Here is a 20492-nt window from a genome sequence, read left to right as displayed (position 1 = left end):
ATGGGAAGCGGCCGGCCGCCCGGGGAGGGTATGAGCTGTCCCGGCGGCCCCCGTGATAGGCACTTCCGGCTGCGGCGGCGCTCGGGAGGAAGTGCTGGCCGGCTGCGGTGCCGGAAGCCGGAAGTCGCGTGCCGTGCCGCTCTAGCCGGAGAGGTTGGCCGCTTTTCTATGGCGCGGCCGGGTGACTGCGCGGAGGAAGCTCCCAGCGCGGAGCGAGGGGCGCGGTCTGGGCAACCCGTCACTGGTGGCAAGTCTGGCGGAGGCCGGTGGGCCGGGAGGCGGGGGCTAGGGGCAGCGTCCTGAGCGGACTCGGGAGTTAGGAGGCGGGGGACGCGGGGCCGAGAGGCTGAGAAGCCTCGCGGCCGGGAAGGGAGCTGAGGCCACTCGGAGCGGATAATCTCTTCGAGCCTTTTTCTCGTGCTTCAAACGGAGGAGAAGCGCACACGGTTCCGGGGGCCGTCTTGAAAGATCGGTGAAGTCCCGAGTGCAGCCGTCGGCCCCGGGCTTGGTGTCGGCCTCAGGGCGGCGGCTTGGCAGTTCAGGCGGCAGATCCCGGGCTCACTTGGCTTCCCTTCCGTGCAGCTCTGCTCCCACCACCCCGGTGAGGACCCAGGACCCGCCCTTCCGACCCGGGAAGCCAGGCTTTTCCCCCGCATGATGGACGAGGAGAGCCTACAGAGCGCGCTCCGGACCTACGGCGCACAGCTGCAGCAGGTGGAGCTGGCCCTGGGTGCTGGCCTGGATCCCGCCGAGCTGGCCGACCTGCGCCAGCTCCAGGGAGACCTGAAGGAGCTGATCCAGCTCACCGAGGCCAGCCTGGTGTCTGTCCGGAAGAGCAAGCTGCTGGCCACCCTGGACGGAGAGCAGGACGCCGCCGAGTACCTGGCTCTCCAGAAGGCTGTTGCGGAAGCAGTGGAGGCGCCAGTAGCCCCCAGCGCAGAACTGGACCCTGTTCCTGAAAGAAAGGCTGGGCCAGCACCCAGCAAGCCTGGACTGGAGGAGGGTGAAGGGGAGGACTTGGAGGATGAGGGAGAGCTGAGTGGGACGAAGGTGAACGCCCCCTACTACAGTTCCTGGGGCACCCTGGAGTATCACAACGCCATGATCGTGGGCACGGAAGAGGCAGATGATGGCTCCGCAGGTGTGCGGGTGCTCTACCTCTACCCCACCCACAAGTCCCTGAAGCCCTGTCCCTTCTTCCTGGAGGGCAAGTGCCGCTTCCTGGACAACTGCAGGTAAAGCTCTGCTCCTGGGCCCTCGGGGCTGGAGGCAGGGCCAGGTCGTGGCTTCCCTCTGTGTTGGCGTCTTGCCCCTGTGTGTCCAGCAGAGTGCCTGCAGGAGGGAGCTCGCCGCTGGTGCGTTCCAGCCATTGTCCTTGTTTAGGTGTTTCCTTGGATTTTCTCTGGTAAATCAAGAGTAGAAGAGGCTTATGTTGAAAAGAAGGGACCTCCTCCATCACCAGTTTTATTCTTTAGAGTTAAACTTCTAAAATTTATGCTTATTATGGACACTGGCCACCGTGCACAGAATTAGAGAGGGTGGTATGGTGACCTCCCAGGTTGTCATCATACTTCATCATTTGTCATCCTTCTGCCAGTTTTGTTTCATCCCTGCCCTGCTTCTCTCCCCCTCGACCACTTTAAAGACAATTGCCCGGACTACTGGGTGTTTTACCTGTAAATGCTTCAGGATGCACCCTTCACCTGACTGTTAGGGGTGTTATAAAAAGGGTCTCCAGTTCATCAGACCTGACAGGTTTAACCATAGTACCTCATCCATGTTCAAGTGTCCACAGTTGTTTTGTCTTTCTCTTAGGGCATAACTTCAATTTTGCTCCTTTTACTTCATCTCTGAAAAGAGTATTTACTGAAATCTCTAGTAGATAATTTACATTTTTAGCCAACAGTCCAGAGTAACTGTCTCTAGTTCTTTGGTCTTTCTTTTTCTTTTTCTTTCTTTCGTTTTGTTGTTAATCTTCACCCAAGGATATTTAATTTCCAGAGAAAGTGGCAGGGGCGTGGGTGAAGCGGGGAGAGAAATATCCATGTGAGAGAGACACAGCCATTGGCTGCTTCCTGCAGGCGTCCCAGTCAGGGTCAGATGGAACCTGCAACCCATCCTTGACCGAGAATCGAACCAGAGACCCTTGTGTGTGCGGGCCAACCCTCTAACCATTGAGCAACGCTGGCCAGGGTGGTCTTTCTATTTCTTTTTTGTTGTTGTTAATCCTCACCTGAGGATATTTTCCATTGATTTTTAGAGAGAGTGGAAGGGGGGAGAAGAGACAGAAACATTGATGTGAGAGAGACACATTGATAGGTTATCTCCCACTCATGCCCTGACCAGGACCAGGGTTTGAGCCTGCAACCTAGGTAAGTGCCCTTGACCGGGATCAAACCCGGGACCCTCCAGTCCACAGGCCGACGCTCTGTCCACTGAGCCAAACTGGCTAGGGTGATCTTCCTATTTCTTTTTTTCTTTTTTAATATATATTTTTATTTATTTCAAAGAGGAAGGGAGAGGGAGAAAGATAGAAACGTCAATGATGAAAATCATTGGTTGGCTGCCTCCTGCACGCTCCCTACTGGGGATCGAGCCCAAAACCTGGGCATGTGCTTTGACCGGAATCAAACCCGGGACCCTTCAGTCCGCAGGCCGACACTCTATCCACTGAGCCAAACCGGCCAGGGCCTTCCTATTTCTTAATAGGCTTTTGCTAGGTTTTAAGTCTTATTTGGCAAATATCTCCTCCCTCCCGTCAGACTTCCTTCCTTCCTTCCTTCCTTCCTTCCTTCCTTCCTTCCTTCCTTCCTTCCTTCCTTCCTTCCTTCCCTGTCCATTGTGTTGAAGTGTAGTGTATGTGCAGAAAAGTGAGTAGATCAGAGTGTGTCGTGAGTTTCCAGAGCGGACACGTCCTGTCGCCAGCACAGATGAAGGAGCAGAGGACTGAGCCTTTCGGCCTCTGTGCCCTGAGTCCCTGTACTTCCCTGCGTGATGTCCCATGCAAGGGTTCGAGGCTGCACCTCTGAGCTGCTTCCTCTGCGCCAGCATGTTCCCAGGTCTCTTTCACGTGTTCACTCGCCTGTGCAGCATTCCGGGAGGTGGGCCTGCGACACTGAGGCTGCCCAGAGCTACTCTGCTCTCCAGCTCGGCTTTAGGCCCAGCTGACTCCTGCACACACCTCCCTTCTCCACCCAGGACTGAGTTTTCTTACATTTGCTTTGGGTCTTTACAAACAATAAAATAGATAACATGGGAGCCTCCTTGACCCCCACTCTGTCCCGTGCTCCCCCTCCCGGGAGGCTGTCCTTAGCACTTTGGTGTGTATCTCTGACCAAGACAAACTGGTGTGCAGACTGGTTTCCCCGCTCACGGCCAGGCCCGCTGTGTCTGAGTGGCTGCCCTTCCTTTCTCCCTGCCCTTCCTGGCCTCACAGTTCCCCTGTCAAAGGACTGGACCCCTTTATTTGTTTTATTTTAAATACGGAACCACTGAATTTGTGTGTCATCCTTGCGCAGGGGCCATGCTAATCTTTGTATCTTTCCAATTTTAGTGTATGTGCTGCCGAAGCAAGCATAGGGCCGGACCCTTTGAGCCAGCATTGTGCAGTCCCGCACACCCCTCTGTTGCCCGCAGGCCGGCAGTCGGGTCCAGGGACCTGACCACATTCGTGGCAAAGACTCTCGGTGCTGTTCTTGCATCAGGAGGCCCCGGTGACTGGCTTTCCTTTGTCACGTTAACAACTAGTGGTGCTCAGTGCGTGTCCGTGGGCTCAGCTGGGAGCGGTATAGGGATCGCCTCCTTCTGTCGGTTCATTTCACTTATTAGCTGGATTGTTACACGGAGATGCCCTCCCTCGTCTATGGTTTGCTGCTCAGTGGCTCAGTCACACAGAAAAGGTGGGGAAATGCTGGGGTTTTCTGTTTTGTTTACTTAACAAGAGAACCAGTGAGTTGGTTCTCTTTCATCCTGAAAAGATGAGGACCCATGGATTTAAATATATTTGGTGAATTTCAGTCTATTGTGATTCTGATCCTTAATGAGGCTCAGATTGTGCCAACTTTTTAAAAAAATTTAAATATATTTTTATTGATTTCAAAGAGGAAGGGAGGGGAGGGGAGAGATAGAAACATCAATGATGAGAGAGAATCACCGATCAGCCGCCTCCCACACGGCCCCACTGGGGATCGAGCCCATAACCAGGAATCGAACCATGACCTCCGGGCTCATAGGTCAACACTCAACCGCTGAGCCATACCTGCTGGGCAGATTGTCCACCTTTGGCAAGTGGGAGCCTCTTCCAGTTGGCGCCTCTGGCCCCAGTAGTTGTTGGGGAGACGACACCATCCCTCATCCATGCTTTTCCTGCCCAGCCTAGAGTTGGCCATACCTCCTGGAAGGCCTGGGTGTTCACAATGGGAGTTGGCCCACAAAGGGGGCACTACTAGGATTTTTTGTGCATTATTTAGGATTTTCTACGTATGCAATCATGTCATTGACAAATAGAGATCATTTTACTTCTTCCTTTTGAAATTGGATGGCTTCTGTCTTTTTCTTGCCTGGGTGCCCTGGCTAGAATCTGCAGTGTCATGTGGAAACAACCCCGGTCCTGCTCTTGCCCTTGGGGAGGGGGGCCCCAGGCTCTCACCAGTGAGTGTATGTGAGGCCAGCTCTGAGCTTCCATCTTGCCCTTGTCAGGCTGAGCAATTTCCCTCCTGTTCCAAATTTGTTGAGTGTTTTTATCATGAAGAGCGTTGGGTTTTTGCAAGTAACTGTTCTGCATCAGTTGACCTGATCATGTGTATTCTCCCTTCGTTCTGTGAATGTGCCGTATTCCACTGAGTGATTTTCGTATGTGGAACCACGCTTGAATTCCTGTAAAACGCTGCTGGATTTGGTTTGCTAGTCTTTTTGTGGAGGGTATTTCCATCTCTCCGTTCCCAGTAAAGACTATTGGTCTGTTCCCTCTCCTTGTGATACTTTTGTCTAGCTTTGGTGTCAGAGTAATTTGGTCTCAGGAGTTAGGAGGTGTTTTCTAATTTTTGGGAAGAGTTTGAGAAGGACTGGTGTTGATTCTTCTTTCAACATGTGATAGGATTTACCAGTGAAGCCTCTGGGCGTGTGCTTCTCGTTGTTGGAAGTTCTGTGATGAAGGACTATTTGCTGTAGGCGTATTCCGATTTTCTGTTTCTCCTTGAGTCAACTTTGGTCTTTTGTGTGTTTTTATTATTTTCCCTTTTCATCTGAGTTACCAGTGTGTTGGCACAGAGAGCTCCCAGCGGTCCCTGGCGGGCCTGTGTGCCTGTCAGGTGGGAAGCAGGTCCCTCTCTTTCCTGGTCCAGTCACTGAGTGCACCCTTACTTCTTGGTCAGTCTAGCTCAGTGATGGCGAACCCGTGACACACGTGTCAGCACTGACACGCGTAGCCATTTCTGATGACTCGTGGCCGCTGAGGCGGCCGCATGCCGAGGATGAAACATTTGCTGCTCCTGAGGATGAAACATTTGCGAAATAATGTTTTTTCCTCAAAGTGACACACTACCCAAGTTATGCTCAGTTTTTTGGCGAAGTTTGACACACCAAGCTCAAAAGGTTGCCCATCACTGGTCTAGCTCAAGCTTTGTCAGTTTTATTTTATTTTATTTTTTGGTTGTTGATTTTATATTGTTTTTCCTTTTTTTTCTATTTCATTTATTTCCACTCGTATCTTTATTATTTCTTCCTGTGCTGCTTTGGGTTTAGTTTGCTCTTTTTCTGATTCTTCACGGTGTACAGAGAGCTTAAGAATTTGAGGTTTCCCTCTTCCCTACTGTAGGCATTTGCAGCTGCTCTCCCAGCGAGCCCACAGCTTCGGTGTGCTGTTTCCGTGGTCATTCATCTGAGTATTACCTGACCCTTGACCCCCCATCGGCCCTTCGTCAAGACTACTGCTTAATCTCCACGTTTGTGAATTTTCCAGATTTCCTTAGTTGTTGATTTGTAATCTCATTCCCCATGGTTGGTGGAGGTACTTTTTGTGATTTCGGTGTTTTAAAATGTATTGAGACCCGGGTCGAGGCCCACGTATGTCCTGTTCTGCAGATAACGTCGTCCGGGGAGGCTGTGCGCTCTGCGGCGGGCGGCTGCTCTGCGGGCGGCTGGAGGGCTGGCTGGTCCGTGCTGTTGACATGCTCAAGTGCTCTCTCCTCAGTCTTCAGCCTGGTCTCTCTGCGCACGGTTGGAAGTGGGGTGTTGGTGTCTCAGCTTTATATATTTCATCCTTTAATTCTGTCAGTTTTTACGTCATGTATTTTTGGGACTCTGTTCTTAGGTGTGTAAAAGTTTATAATTATTATATCACCTTCCTCATCGGTTGATGCTTTTATCATTGTATTTTTCTTTATCTTTTTTTCACTGATGTCCTTTTTTTTCAGTTACAGTTGACATTCACTATTACATTGCATTAGTTTCAGGTGTACTTTCTCATCAGTGTTTCTCTCTATCCCTCTTCTTTCCTTGCTCTAAAATCAGTAAAAACATTTAATTTAAAAAGAGAATATGCAAAATAAATAATTATGATAAGCAAGGGCTTGCCTCTGTGAGTTTTTTCCTATGTGTCTCATGTCTTTTTGTTTCTCAATTCCTCCATTACAGCCTTCTTTAGTGTTTGTTTTTTCCAGTGTCTTTTTGTTGTTGCTGTCCCCCTTATGTTGTTACTGTTACAAATTACACCTTTATACCCTTTATACATTGTGTGCCCAGAAATGTAGATTTGTGATTACTGCTTAATACATTTGTCTTTGAAATCATATGGGAAAAATAGTTGCAAACAAAAAATTTTAATACTACTCACTTCTGTTTGCCTCTGATTACCTCTCCCAGTGCTCATATGGCCTGAGTTACTGACCAATGTCTGCCCTTTCATTCCAGTCTGATGGATGCCCTTTAGCATTTCTTTTTTTAATTGATTTCAGAGAGGAAGGGAGAGGGAGAGAGAGTTAGAAACATCAATGATGAGAGGGTATCATTGATCAGCTGCCTCCTGCAGGCCCCCTACTTGGGGATCGAGCCCACAACCTGGGCATGTGCCCTGACCGGGAATTGAACCATGAACTCCTGGTTCATAGGTCGACATTCAATCACTGAGCCACGCCAGCCAAACTAGCGTTTCTTGTAGGCAAGTCTACCAGTGACAAACTCCCTCAGCTCTTGTTTACATGGGAATGTCTTCATTTCTCCTTCATTTCTGAAGGATAGTTTTGCCAGAAATATGATTCTTGTCTGATAGCATTTTTCCTTCAAGACTTTAAATATGTCATCCCACTGCCTGTGGCTTCCATAGTTTCTGATGAGAAATCAGCTGTTAGGGATCCTCATCCCTGAAGAGCCACGTCTCTTGCTACCTTCAGATGCTGTCTTTGTCTTTGGGTCTTAGCAGTTTGACCACAATGTGTCTTGCTGTGGGTCTCTTTGACTTTTTACTGCTTGGATGCATAGGTTCATGTCTCTCATCAAAGCTGGGAAGCTTTCAGCCATTATTAGTCAGTTTTGCAAACATTTTTTCTGTCCCTTTCTCTCCCTCTTTTTTTGGGATTCTATTATCCATATTTTGGTATACGGTGTATTTTAGTATGCTTTGTAATTATTTTCTTGATAGTCAGACACAAAGTACTGGCTAAAAAGAACTGTTATAAACAGGCCATTAGTGATGTGGTGGTGAGTAATGAAGGGAAGCTTCCTAATGCCTGTGATTAGTACTGTCTTCTTGTAACCCCAGGCCTCTGGTGACCTGCTTCGTAAGTCGATGCTCAAGCACTGAGCCGCACCGGCCGGACCCATTGCACTTTCTGTTAGGACAGAGGGCTCCTCACTTCCTATGTGCCAGCCTGGGGACAGTGTCCCATTGAGGGATTTCTCATTTCAGCATTGACTTTTCGTTGGAATTTCTACTTGATTCCTTATATAATTTACTCTTCTCTTTTAAGATTCCCTACTTACTGAATCGGCATCATTATGCTGTCATTTAATTCCTTGAACTTACTTATACTCTCTACTTTGAAGTCTTTTGTTAGAGTCACCATCTTGGCCCACTCAATCAGACCCCATCAACTGCTTTTTTTTCTTAGTATGGGTCACACTTTTCTGTTGGTTTGCATGTCTCATAAATTTTTATTGAAAACTGCGCATTTCAGATATATTTTAGCAACTCTGGCTTCTGAATTGTTTTTCCTGATGTTTTATTTTAGCACATGTTCTGGACCTAAATTACAGTCTGCCCACCTGCCATAGTGTGCAGCCTTTGATGGCTCTGCTCAGATCTTAAATTTACTTTTCAATCTGGCTTCCTAGGCAGCACTCTGCAGCTGAGTGGTCCGTCAGAACTTAATCGGAAGCTGTGCTCAAACACTTCCTTCCCAGTCCATCTCTGTGAGCTGGGGAGTGTCATTCCCAGCTGCCTCCCCCCGCCCCAATCTCTCCCTGCTGTCCGTGTCCTGGCACGTCTTGGAGCTCTTGATTCCTGCGCATCATTCCCTAGAGAGGATGTGCAGGGAGTGGAGCCCTCTGCGGCCCTTTCAGGCCTGTCCGTTCTCTGATAGTTTTGATTGGTTTCACCACTTTTAGCCACAAGGCCCTGGTTTTTACCGTCTTCCCCACTTCCACCCTCTGCGTCTGCTGCTTTGCAGGGGATGCTGCAGACACCCCTACCCAGGCATCACTGCTGCCGTCAACTTCCGGAGCTCTGAAGCGGTGCGTTTGGACAGTTTTGCCCAGTGCTAGCCTTGTTCTCCTTGGCAAAGATTCAGTCACCTCTGTACTTGGCCAGGGAATGTCGTCCTAAGAGCCTGTTCTCGGGTTCGCATGTTTGAGACTCTGGCATGTGTTTCTGTGAATATTGTGAGGTGGGTGATTGAGTTGGTTTTTAAAATTTTTAAATATATTTTGGAGGGAGAGAGAGATAGAAACATCAATGATGAGAGAGAATCATCGATCAGCGGCCTCCTGCACACCCCACACTGGGAATCGAGCCCGCAAGCTGGGCATGGGCCCTGACGGAATCAAACCGTGACCTCCTGGTTCGTAGGTCGACGCTCAACCATTGAGCCACGCTGGCTGGGCAAGTTTTTCTTTTAATATGAAAAAAACAGTTTTAAGTTGTTTCTTTATGAACTGCACAGTCCCTCTTTTCCTGTCTCATTTCTAACACTTCCTGTTACATGTGAAGCTTTCTGTATGCGTGGGGCTCTTTCCATTCCATCTGTCGATTCACCCATTCTCTTAGGCTTCAATCCATTTTATGGATTTGCCATTAACTACTTCCCATGGTTGGAAATTTAGGCTATTTCTAAGTCTTTAATATTTGGTTAACATCCCTATAGCTAAATCTTTGCATACTTCCATTATTTTTTTACAAAAACTTTACGAAGTGCTTGCTAGGTTTAAGGACTACACCAGATTTTAAGGTTCTGAAACTGCTGAAGAGCCTGTAGAGAGGGTTAGCTGATGGTCTGTAGACGTGTGCCCAGTCCCGTGTGCGCGAATGAGTGTGAAGTGCGGGAGCCCGTGTGTGTGTGTGTGTGTGTGTGTGTGTGTGTCGAAGGCGGTATTTGGTTGCGTTCACCCGGGTTTAGTCCCCCCTTTTGAACTAGCGGTTTTGCTTCTCAGTTGATCAAGGCTTTTTAACCACAAACTCTGCTGCTGTCCATTTGGGGCCCAGACTTGAGCTGCTGGTGCCATTCGGCCGTTGGCAGCTCCCTGGATGCCTGAGGACAGCCCGGTGTGAAAAGGAGCTGCCCTGAGGCCATCTGTATCCGCCAGACCCCTTCCACCTTCGGTTCCCTCTCCCTCTGTCACCACCAGTTCCTGCCTCAAGAGACAGCCATGCCCAGCATGGGCTCCGTGTCATGGGCAGATGCCAGTCCTGGCTGCTCGTGTGGGGTTAAAGCAGTTCCTCTGGAAATGATGGCACATGGGGTAGATATGTGGTTGGTTTTCTCTTGTCTTTATTTGGCAAAGTAAAGGTGGTAATCCTCACATCCCCCCCCCCCCCTCAGTTTTAGTTTTAATTTCACTGATGCACTGAGCTCTGAAAGTCAAGGCACCACGGTTATAAGTGGGTTGTGCTAGTTGGTTTGGAAGGACTCAGCTACATGAGCACACAAACACCGCCCTGATTACCGGTTGCCGCCTGGGGCTGTGTGTCTGGTGGAGGCAATGGGGCACTATGCCAGCCACTCTGTCCCCCTGGCCCAGAAAGCTGAGAGCATCCTCATCCTCGGAGGGGCCATGTCCATCCCAAGAGCTAGAGTGAGGCAGCACAAGTGTGTGCACGTGTGTGTATGGATGTGTACAAATGGTAGGTATGTATGTATATGTGGACACGTGATTGTGTGTGTTTTGTTACCGTTTCTCCCTCCCTGGAGGGCTATGCCCAGATAGTTAGACTTGGTTCTGGGGTTCACATGCCCCTGTGGGCTGTGTCTGAGCCCCGGCCCCCGCGGCCCTCTCTGCAGGTTCTCCCATGGGCAGGTGGTCTCTGTGGATGAGCTGCGCCCCTTCCAGGACCCGGACCTGAGCTCCCTGCAGGCTGGTTCTGCATGTCTGGCCAAGCAGCCAGATGGTCTTTGGCACCCAGCACGGATCACTGGTGAGGCTGCCCATGGTGGGCCCCCCTCTGGCCCTTCTGGAAGGCCCCTCCGTTCCTCACCCATGTCAGTCCCCTGTGACCACTCCTTCGGTTGGTGTCGGGTCCCCGCTCTGCCCAAGAGGAGCAAGATCGCCCCTGGCCTTGGCCCGTCTTGCTCCCAACTTCCAGTGGGTCTCCAGCCCCCTGTGAAGCTGCTCACTGGTTGTCTTTGACCTTGCTTCCAGATATGGACAGTGGCTACTACACAGTCAAGTTTGACTCGCTGCTGTTGAAGGAGGCCGTTTTGGAGGGGGACAGCATCCTTCCCCCACTGCGCCCGGAGCCTGCAGTGTCCTCTGACTCAGACAGTGGTGACCCAGACGATTCCAGCTATGCCAGAGGTACAGGGCAAGGGGCACCTTGGGCAGCGGTCTCCCTGGGAGGTTCCTGGCTGGCGGGGACCATCTAAGCAGAAAGAGAGCGTGACAGCGGGTGAGTGGGCTCTACCTAATGGATGACGCACAGCAGGGGGCACTCGTTGGGCCTGGAGAGGCAGGGAGGGCCCCCAGGAGGTGGGGGAATGAGAGCATGTGTGAAGGGTCTGGGCAGGTCCGTAAACATGCAGACGCAAAGACCCGTCCCTTGTCATCAAGGAGTGCTTGTGCAAACGTGTCCCCATGGTGCAGCCTGAGGGCGGGCCACTGCTGGGGCCTGGGGTCTGGTAGGTGGGGGGGGGGGGGGGGAGCGTGCAGACAGCCACGGGCTGGGGAGCTTCAGTGTCCTGCCCCAAGGGGTCAGTGAGGAAGAGGACAGGAGGAGTCCCTGTGGGGCTGTCCTATGTGTTGGTGGTTTCTGAAACCCCGTGTCCTCGGGATGGAGAGAGGACTGAGCTCTTGGGCTAACGCTGGCCAGAGCCCGGGTGTTCCCTGTGCAGCTGGCCAAGTCCCTGCCCTGTTTCCTGCAGTGGTGGAACCCAGCGCCAGCGACCACGGGGCCTGCAGCTCTGCCTTTGCGGGCTGGGAGGTGCACACGCGGGGCATCGGCTCCAGGCTGCTCGCCAAGATGGGCTATGAGTTTGGCAAGGGTGAGTGAGTGGGCGCTGCTCTGGGGCAGGGGCTGGGTTGCCGCTGCACAGTGCAGGGGGTGGGGGTGGGCCCAGCAGCAGTGTCAGCCCTGTGCCCGCAGGTCTGGGCCGACACTCGGACGGCCGGGTAGAGCCCATCCACGCTGTGGTGCTGCCTCGAGGGAAGTCGCTGGACCAGTGTGCAGAGATCCTACAGAAGAGGGCCAAGGGCAGCAAGGCTGGCGCGCGTAGGGCCCCAGAATGCCGGGGCAGAGGAGGCCGGCCTGGGGGCCGCCCGCCCCCTCGGAGCGTGTTTGACTTTCTGAACGAGAAGCTACAGGGCCAGGCTCCTGGGGCCCTGGAGGCAGGGGCAGCCGCCCCGGGGAGGAGGAGCGGCAAGGAGCTGTACCGTGCCAGCAAGGGCGCCAGGCGGGCCCTGAGCCTGCGGCTCCTCCAGACCGAGGAGAAGATTGAGCAGGCCCAGCGAGACATCCGGGGCATCCAGGAGGCCCTCGCCCGCAACATTGGCCGGTATGTGTGGGGCTGAACTTGGGGCAGAGGACGGGCCCCAGGGTGGCCATGCCTCCAGTCCTGCTCTGGGCGCCCAGCCTAGTTCATGTGCAGGATTTCATCCTGACCTGGAGGTGGTGAGCTGGTCTGAGGAGGGTCTGCGTGGCGGGAGGATGCCCGGCAGTGGCCACAGCATCCTGGGGTCTTTGTAGCGGTGGCCCGGGAGCCCATGCTGAGTGGCAGCCTCTCTCTAGGCACAACGTGACGGTGGCCCAGCTGCAGGAGAAGCTGGCAGGAGCCCAGCGGCAGCTGGGGCAGCTCCGGGCCCAGGAAGCGGGCCTGCAGCGGGAGCAGAGGAAGGCGGACACTCACAAGAAGATGACGGAGTTCTAGAGCCCAGCACGTGCCAGGGACAGGGCTCGGCCCCAGCTCCCACTGCCTCCGGGAGACCTGCAGTCGTCCAGTAACTGGGTGCCGACAGAAGAGGGGCCACCCCCAGACCGGACCTCACGGTCAGCCTTATTGCCAGGCTGGGGCGTGTGGACATTGCTGAGTGGAGATGGGGTACAGGGGTCACGTCTTGGTGCTCACGTGCCCACAGAGCCCCCCTGCCAGTGTCTGCTCATCGAGGACATTAAAGTGACTGTCGCTGTCTTTTAGTGGTGGCGCGGCTGGCTGTGGTGTGTGGGGAGAGGTGTCTGGGCGTGGGGCAGGGGGCTGGGCTGGGGAAGTCCCCAGTGAGCCCTGAGGCAGAGGGCCCAGGGGGACTGTCATCTTCCCTGCTCTCGCGGGGGTCCCCATGTTACCCAGCACACAAACTGGAGCATGGTGGGAGGGGCTGGCCACCTCGGGCCCTCGGGAGCACTGCTAATGGGGCGGGAGGGCCTGGCGGGTGGGTTTGAGAGCCTGGATTTGCCCCCGGTGCTTGGTGGCCTGTCCTCTCCCAGTGTGAGCCCACCTCTTCGTGGGTGGAGACAGAGGTAGGCTCAAACCTTGGCAGCTCGAAGCACACACCCACCGAGTGTCATCTGGACCCCAGCCGGGGCGCAGCAGGTGGGTGAGGCTGCGGTGGTGGCGGCTGCTGCTGTAGGGGGTTGAGACGGAATCTGACACAGAGGCAGGAAGTGGGGGAGCTGCACACAGGCCCCACTGCTCCTGGGAGCCGCTGGCCTGCCCACACGGCTGAGGAGGGCCCTGCACCCGTGGCCCTGGTGAGTGCCTCCTCTGAACTCCAGCCTGGCCAGCTCTCCAGGCCTGTTGCTGCGAGCCCTCCTGGGCGCACTGGAGGGCTGGGGTCTGGGAGGACTAGGCTCTTCCAGGTCACGGCACTGGAACCTCCTGTGTGGGAAGCCCACTCCCTGGGTCTGGGCAGACTCGGCCCCAATCCCCCCGATCTGTGCCAGGCTTTGCTGATTGTAGAGTGGACCCCACCCCCTGCAGCCCTGCTAAAGCCCCAGGAAGGAGACAGGTCCAACAGCAGGAATGGAGGAGGGGGGTGGAGAGCCAGGGAGAGGTGGGGGGAGGGTATCCAGTGCCCAAAGCAGCCCCTTTCTATCAGCTGACCCCCACCTTTCCAGCCCCTCGGGGCGAAGCTGAGGTGAATGACGAAGGCGTCACCTCAGACAGGGCCTTACCTGGGCAGGGCGGGGCTGCAGGTGAGTCTGTGGCCTGTGGCTTGAAGGCTCATGCGTGTGACCTCAATGGCGTCCCCAGGCCTCAGCTTTGGGCTGTAGTGACCGCGGTGGGGCCCTGCTCTGCAGTCATGTGGGTTATCTTCGCTGGCTTGGGCACACATGAGGGCCAGGAAGAGCACACTCACACTGGCCAGGAGCCCCAGCCAGAGGCGGGAAAGGAAGGTGGGTGCTGAGGCTGCGTCCTCTCGGCCTCTGTAGGAGGGAGGGGCTGCTGAGCCTTGGGTTTCCTGTGTGCTGAGTCAGAGCTCCCAGGGCGGGAGACCGCCAGCACTGTGAGGCGAGGTGGGGTGGCAGGTGGGTGCCCAGTCCTTCGGCCAGCCCCCAGGACCCCTGTCTTCTGCCCTCAGGTCAGTCCGGGGCTACACAGGATGGGGCCACTGGTGCCCTCAGCCCCTCCTGCCCTTTGGGTCCTAGGGTGCCTCACCCTGCTCCTCTGGCTGTGGGTGCTGTGCACAGCCTGCCACAGGTATGTCGCTCCCTTGCCTGTGTTCCATGTGGAGCCTGTTTCAGTGCTGTGGCCAGAGGGGGCGGGGCTCCAGGCAGGTCCCCCTTCACCAGAGGCTGACGCCCCTGCCCCTCGTCTCTGCTTTCCTGGCCTGACGACCCTCTTGCCCCCAGGAAGCAGGCTCGGAGGCAGCCAGCTGGGCTGCAGGGCACCATGATGCCAGTGGAAATGGTGAGTGCCAGGCTGCCCCTGGGGCCAGGTCGGGGCCAGCGGGGACTGACCTGCCTTCCTTGCCCCCAGTCACTGCTGAGACGGCCCCCCCTCCGCACCCTCAGCAAGTCAGACACCAGACTGCATGAGCTGCACCAGGGGCCGCTCCGCCGCACAGGTGAGCCCAAGGCACCCTCTAACCTGTGGGATTAGACCCTACCTCTCCACCCCAACTGACCTCTGCCCTGACTCCACTCCCAGCCCCTCGGCCTGCCAGCATGGATCTCCTGCGCCCACAATGTCTGGAGGTGTCCAGAGACACCACCAGGCCCCCAGCCGCCTTCTCACACCGGGAACTGCCCCAGACCTCACCTGCTGCTGCCCAGCCCTCCACGGGCCCTGAGGCCACCTATTCCAATGTGGGGCTGGCAGCCATCCCCAGGGCCAGCCTGGCAGCCAGCCCCGTGGTGTGGGCAGGGGCAGGGCTGACCAGCAGCTGTGCCAGAGACGGGCCTGAGGCCAGACCGGTGGTGGCTGAGTATGCTTGTATCCACAAGCTCAAGGGAACAGGTCGGAGTCCCCTAGACCTGGACCAGGGGAAGGCCCAGGGGACCCCAGCCACTCAGGTAAAGTGGAGGTGGTCGGGTGGGGTGCGGTGGGTGGGCTGGGCAGGTCCTTGCCAGCGTCGATGATGCTGACCCGTCCCTGGGTGGGCTTCCTCCCTCCAGGTGGATACCCTATACTCCAGGGTCAGCAAGCCTAAAAGGAGGGACCCGCGATCTGCCCTAGACCAGCCGGACCCCAAAGGCAGGGCAGCAATTCTGACTCGGGGGAGGAACCTGGATTACGAGGCCCTCCCACTCAAGGGCCTGAGTACCCACAACAACCTAGAAAACGTGTATGAGAGCATCCAGGAGCTGGGGGCTCGAGCCGGCAGCCCCCAGCTCTCGCTAACAGATCAGACATGAAGGCCTCCTGCTTCTCCCGCCTCAGCCTGTGGGGCTCAGCTACGCAGGGGTCTCCAACCCCTCCCTGCCCTAGCTCCCAAGGACAGATGTTCCTTCTTCCAGCGTCCCTCTCCCCTCACAGTCCCCCACAGGGCAGCCTGCGTGTCTGGGGGCCTGGCTGCCCTGGCCTCTCCTGCCAGCGTCTTAATAAATGCCCAGCGCGGGGAGGATGAACGCCAGAGCCTCAGCCTGCTCTCTTCAAGGCCCGGGAGGTTGTTTGGAAGTTCCGGAGTAAAAAGCATCCCCCTACTCCCTCCTGGGGTGCCTGGGCCCAGTCATCCTGGCCCGCAAGACAGTGTGGGGAGAGAGACCAGATTAGCGGGGTGTCCCCAGGCCAGGTTGGTTCTAGAGGGGGGTGTAGCCGGCCGGCAGGGTGGCAGCCCAAGGTCGGACTTGGACACTGAGGGAGGGCTCGGGTCCCCCAGCCCAGGGGTTACTACATAGGGGTGGGAGAGGGGGGCAGGCGTGCGTTAGAGTAACCGGCTCTAGGGAACCCAGCCAAAGAGACGTGGCCCCTTCCGGATCTGGCAGCTCTGCGCTCGGGCACCCCACCAGGAAGCCGGCCCTCCGCGGCTCCACGGGGCACCCCACCAGGAAGCCGGCCCTCCGCGGCCAGAGAGCGGACGGGTGGGCCCCCTCTCCTGGCCAGCGCGGGAGCGGCGGGCCGGGGCGGGGCCCTGGGGGCGGGGCTTGAGGGCGCCGGCCAATGGGATTGCGGTCGGCCCAGAGCACGGTCCCCCTCGGAATGTTGATACTGAGCGCGGCCCAATGAGCGCGCGCCGGGGCGGGGATGCGAGGGCGCGGGGCCTGCCGCCGCTTGGGGGCCGGGCGGCGCGGGCGGCGGCCCATCCGGGGTGGGGGACGGCGGCCCGGTGCCCGGCCCGGCCCGGGGCCGCGTCCCGAGCGTCCACCCTCGCCGCTGCAGCCTCGGCGCCCGGCCGGCGGGTCATGGAGGCCCAGCGCCGCCTGGCGCCCGGCCCGGGCTGCGGGCACCCTCCTCCCCGCGCCGCCGGTTCGGAACCCGCGGCCGCGCCCGGGTCGGTGCCCGCGCCGCCGCAGGTACCGGGCGCCGGGGACCGGCGCCAGAGTGCGCTCGCCGCAAAGATGGCGTCGGGGTTGCACAAACTTCGGGCCCCCGGAGGCGGGGCGGCGGCCTGTGTGTGTTCGTGGGTCCGCGGGTCCGCGGGTCCGGGCCGCCGGGACCAGTTCCCGCCGCGCCGGGCCGGGGGCGGGGCCGGGGCCCGCCGGCCGCAGCCGGTTTGGGGGAACGAGCGGATACGGGTGGGGGCTGGGGTCCCCGGGCCCGCTGCCTCCGCTGAACGCTCCTGGTCCGCAGGGCCCTGCCGTGGGCGGCGGCTTGGCGGGCTTCGAGTTCGCGCCTCCGCGGGAGCCAGAGCCGCGGGCTCCGGGGACGTGGGCGGGGGCGGCAGCGGGACCCCCGACGCCTTCGGCGCACATCCCGGTGCCAGCGCTCAGGTGAGCCGCGCGCCACGCCGAAGTGGGCGTGCGCACACGTGCGCCCTGGTGTGCAGGGTGGTGGGGGGGGCGCGGGCACGTGCCTTCCCGACCCCCGCCCGGGGTCCTCGGTGGGGAGCAGTCAGGGTCCCCCAGCCCTCCCCAGCCCTCCAGCCCTGGAGAGGAGCAGAGGGGTGGGTGTGTGAGTGACCCTGCGCCCGCACACTCCGGGCCAGAGCTCAGCGGGGCGGCCGCTGTCAGGGCCGCGAGGCTGACCGCCCAGGGATCAGGGTCTCTGGCCGCCATCCCCCCAGCTCTGCCGCGAAACCCTCCTGGGTACTGGACACCTGGGCGGGCTCTGGCCCCGCCCTGCTGGGGCTCGGGGACTCGCTTGTGCTTGGAGCATTTCCCCTGGCTGTTGCTGACTGCTGGCTGCTCCCCACAACCCCCACCCGCCCCCAGGCCTGGCTCCTGGCCCACCGCTGCTGTTGCACAACCCTGGTTAATGTGTGATTGGGGGAGGACTGGGCCTCTTGTGCCCTGGTGGGGCCTCAGGCCCCTGGCCAGCACCAGTGAAGGAGACACTGTGGAACAGCCCAGGTGTGAGTGACTCAGGCTTCAGGGAGACCCCAGTCCAGACCCTGTTTTTCCTGGTGGTTCCTGGAGATCTGGCCTCTGCCACCCGACCTGGGGGTAGAGCTGGGCGTGCCGCCCAGCCAGCGCCTGGGGAGCCTGAAGCGAAGGGGCCTGGTGTGCGCACACACATGCCAGGCCTGCACATGGTGCCTGGCCCGCGGAGGGTTCTGGAGTACTGCTGGGCCCCACCAGCCCCCCACCCCATTCTCCTCCAGAGCCCCCCAAGGAAAAGTCCGGCCGGATGAGGTCATGGCTGCCGCAGCCCTCACAAGCCTGTCCAGCAGCCCCCTCCTGCCGAGGCCGCCCGCTGCAGCCTTAAGCACAGGTGAGACGGGGGCCTGCAGAGCATGGAGTGGGGCAGGGCCCGGCCACTGTTCCTCCAGGACGGGAGTGGGGGCAAGCAGAGCCCCCTGGCTTGAATACCGCCTTCTAAACACATGGACATCAGCACCCCCAGTGCCCTCACTGGGCCTCAGGCATCTCCACTCCTGGCCATGCATCTTCCCACCGATCCTTTCCTGTTCCAGGGAGAGGAGTCCCAGGCTGCTGGGCTGCCCACCTAACTTCCCTGTGAATAGGGGACTAGGCGACGCTCAGAGTTCAGGGCCTCCCAGCAGCAGTCTGTGCAGAGCGGCATGAGCACGCTCATGTCCTGACACTGGCCTGGCGTGTCCCTGCAGACGCCTGCTTGGAGCCCTGGCCCCAGACCCTGGGGCAGCCACCAGGCAGTGACGGCAGCAGCAGCAGTGGAGACTGGGGCTGGGACCCGGCCAGCGAGCAGTCCTCTCCATCCTCCCCATCACCCCCACTGCCCCCAGAGGCAGCCTTCCTGTTTGGGGAGCCTGTCCCTCGGAAGAGGAAGGTAAGGGGGTGGGGGAATCTGCTCAGGGTGGGATGGACACGTGGGTGACGAGCCTGACCACCAGCCCTTGTCGTCCAGAGCTCGGGGCAGGTCCTGTTCCAGTGCCTGTGGAAGTGCTGTGGGACGGTGCTGAGCTCAGCCTCCGGGATGCAGAGACACATCCGCCTGGCGCACCTGGGGTGCGGTGGGGCGGGCAGGGGGGGGTGGGCGGCAGGGGGGGTGGGGCGGGCAGGTGGGGGTGGGCCAGGCCAAGTGGGCCAGCGCTTCAGCTCCCACCTGCTATGTCCCCAGCAGGCGGCAGGCAGAGCCAGAGCAGAGTGACGGCGAGGAGGACTTTTACTATACGGAGCTGGACATTGGTCTGGAGGTGTTGACCAATGGGCTGTCCAGCCTGACCCCAATGTCCCCCACGGCCTCCCTGCTGCCCACCTTCCCTCACCTGGAGCCGCCGGAGCCCCCAGCCTTGCCCAGCCTGCTGCACCCATTGGCCTTGCCCCCACCCCAGGTGCTGAGTCCTGCAGCACCTGCCCAGGTGTACCATAGTGACCACTCCTACCAGGTGGGTGAGGTCACTCAGGCAGCAGCTGGGTTGGGTCCCGGGGGTGCGCTGGACGGGAGCAAGACCACAGCTCTGTCTCCTGCAGGGCTGCCTGGCACCCACCCAGCTGCAGCCACCGCCCAGCACAGTCAGGGCCTGCGTGCCAGCCCTGCCCTCTAAGCTTAGTGCCAATCTGAGGTGCGTGTGGGTTGAGGGGCAGGTGGGGAGGGTCCTGGCCCAACGGCAACTCCATGCTCCCTGTGTGTTCCCCTAGGAAGCCCCGAGGTGACGCCAAGAAGTGCCGGAAGGTGTACGGCACGGAGCGCCGGGACCTGTGGTGCACGGCCTGCCGCTGGAAGAAGGCCTGCCAGCGCTTCCTGGACTGAGGGGCGCAGCCCCCGGGACTGGTGCACAGCTGAGCCCTGCGCCCGCCCACCAGGGTTCTTACAGGAGAAAACACGCTGCACCCACCCCGGCCCAGGGCCTCCTAGCCACAGCGTCTACTTTTCCATGGGGAGGGCGTCAGTGACCCTGGACCCCCAGAGGCGGGGGAGGTCCCACCACTCAAAGTGCCTCTGAAGGAGCCAGCCTTTTATACTAAAGCCACACAGGTCCCTGGGGTGGCCGTCCTCCCTGTCTGTCCATGGACTTGTCAAGGGTGCTGATAGGCCCAGGTTTGAGGCCACGTGGGAGCCAGACCTGGATGCACTTTGTGGGGGGGGTCTCCCCCGTTGCACTTACCCTGATGGTTCCAGGGCCCGGGGCTGACATTTGTACCGTGTTTTTGAAGCTCAGGTGTCTTGTGTCTGAGCAGTGCCAGGCGAGGAGAAAAATTAAAGCTTTGGGGTTTTTCCAGAAGCCGTGCCCGCCTCCTGGGAGGGGAGCGACATGGATCTGGGACCTGCCACAGGCATGGTTGCTGGGGGGGCGGCTGGCCACCTCCGCTCAGTGCGAGGCTGTGGGGGGACCCGCTGAAACACACACGAGGCATCTGCTTGAGCAGCAACTTCCCAGTTTATTGAGTGATCGCTTTGCAAGACTGTCCAAGCTGTCCCGTCACAGAAAGGAGCCGCAGGCCGCGAGCCCCGGCAGACGAGGACCCGCAAGCCCGCCGAGAGGCCTGTCTGCCTGTCCGAGGCCACAGAGAAGCGGACAGCAGCTCCGATTCCCCCAGCCGGTCACAAAACCTCCCCCAAATGCTCACCATCTCCAATGCCAACACAGGTTTATAGTAATATAGAGTCAGTATAATATAGATTATCCCCAGAAAAAATCAACAGTCTTCAAACACGGCCCTTTTTTTTTGTCTGTTTTGTTTTTGTTGACAGGTTGAAAGCATGTTGAAAAAATAAATATTTAAGAAAAGCACACACACGCACCCTCCCTACAAGGAGCTCTAAGGGCTGTGTACAAAACAACGCAGGATCTAGAAAATAAACCACCACCAGTGAGTATGGCTTTAGAGTTGC

At 57.9% G+C, this 20492-nt stretch overlaps 3 protein-coding genes and 1 pseudogene across 7 annotated transcripts; 3 read left to right on the top strand and 1 right to left on the bottom strand.

Annotated features, from left to right (window-relative positions):
- Positions 1–152: 152 nt before the first annotated feature.
- Positions 153–12840, top strand: ZGPAT (zinc finger CCCH-type and G-patch domain containing). 2 transcript variants are annotated; one of them, XM_054723673.1, is made up of 7 exons: positions 153–247; positions 583–1235; positions 10491–10624; positions 10849–11004; positions 11568–11687; positions 11789–12197; positions 12431–12840. In XM_054723673.1, exons 2-7 carry the CDS (start codon positions 655–657, stop codon positions 12567–12569), a joined length of 1539 nt encoding a protein of 512 aa, XP_054579648.1. In that variant the 5' UTR covers positions 153–247; positions 583–654; the 3' UTR covers positions 12570–12840. The 2 variants fall into 2 exon arrangements, with proteins under 2 accessions (XP_054579648.1, XP_008155350.2); XM_008157128.3 differs by lacking the exon at positions 153–247 and having other exon boundaries at positions 284–1235.
- LOC114228237 (U6 spliceosomal RNA) lies at positions 3477–3577 on the bottom strand (annotated as a pseudogene).
- On the top strand, positions 12802–15668 carry LIME1 (Lck interacting transmembrane adaptor 1). Its single transcript, XM_008157131.3, has 6 exons — positions 12802–12856; positions 14218–14336; positions 14489–14546; positions 14616–14703; positions 14787–15151; positions 15254–15668. Exons 2-6 carry the CDS (start codon positions 14239–14241, stop codon positions 15491–15493), a joined length of 849 nt encoding a protein of 282 aa, XP_008155353.1. The 5' UTR covers positions 12802–12856; positions 14218–14238; the 3' UTR covers positions 15494–15668.
- Positions 15669–16334: 666 nt separating this feature from the next.
- Positions 16335–19881, top strand: SLC2A4RG (SLC2A4 regulator). 4 transcript variants are annotated; one of them, XM_054724190.1, is made up of 8 exons: positions 16335–16591; positions 16869–17008; positions 17839–17948; positions 18304–18485; positions 18564–18664; positions 18777–19044; positions 19130–19221; positions 19298–19881. In XM_054724190.1, the coding sequence occupies exons 1-8, from the start codon at positions 16481–16483 to the stop codon at positions 19407–19409; spliced, it is 1116 nt and encodes a 371-aa protein (XP_054580165.1). In that variant the 5' UTR covers positions 16335–16480; the 3' UTR covers positions 19410–19881. The 4 variants fall into 4 exon arrangements, with proteins under 4 accessions (XP_054580165.1, XP_054580168.1, XP_054580166.1 ...); XM_054724191.1 differs by having other exon boundaries at positions 16337–16591; positions 18780–19044; XM_054724192.1 differs by lacking the exon at positions 16335–16591 and adding an exon at positions 16599–16690.
- The last annotated feature ends 611 nt before the right edge of the window (positions 19882–20492 follow it).

Source organism: Eptesicus fuscus, chromosome 12, assembly GCF_027574615.1.
Source record: "Eptesicus fuscus isolate TK198812 chromosome 12, DD_ASM_mEF_20220401, whole genome shotgun sequence".
Lineage (NCBI taxonomy): Eukaryota > Metazoa > Chordata > Mammalia > Chiroptera > Vespertilionidae > Eptesicus > Eptesicus fuscus.
Note: the sequence above shows the minus strand (reverse complement) of the source record. Positions and strands in the feature narration are given on the sequence as shown.

Coding starts and splice junctions, on each gene's coding strand:
- ZGPAT (XM_054723673.1), top strand. CDS start 655: ATGATGGACGAGGAGAGCCTACAGAGCGCGCTCCGGACCTACGGCGCA. Junction 1,236..10,490: donor CGCTTCCTGGACAACTGCAG/GTAAAGCTCTGC, acceptor CCCTCTCTGCAG/GTTCTCCCATGGGCAGGTGG. Junction 10,625..10,848: donor GCACCCAGCACGGATCACTG/GTGAGGCTGCCC, acceptor CCTTGCTTCCAG/ATATGGACAGTGGCTACTAC.
- LIME1 (XM_008157131.3), top strand. CDS start 14,239: ATGGGGCCACTGGTGCCCTCAGCCCCTCCTGCCCTTTGGGTCCTAGGG. Junction 14,337..14,488: donor CTGTGCACAGCCTGCCACAG/GTATGTCGCTCC, acceptor TCTTGCCCCCAG/GAAGCAGGCTCGGAGGCAGC. Junction 15,152..15,253: donor AGGGGACCCCAGCCACTCAG/GTAAAGTGGAGG, acceptor TCCTCCCTCCAG/GTGGATACCCTATACTCCAG.
- SLC2A4RG (XM_054724190.1), top strand. CDS start 16,481: ATGGAGGCCCAGCGCCGCCTGGCGCCCGGCCCGGGCTGCGGGCACCCT. Junction 16,592..16,868: donor CGGTGCCCGCGCCGCCGCAG/GTACCGGGCGCC, acceptor CCTGGTCCGCAG/GGCCCTGCCGTGGGCGGCGG. Junction 18,486..18,563: donor CTGTCCCTCGGAAGAGGAAG/GTAAGGGGGTGG, acceptor CTTGTCGTCCAG/AGCTCGGGGCAGGTCCTGTT.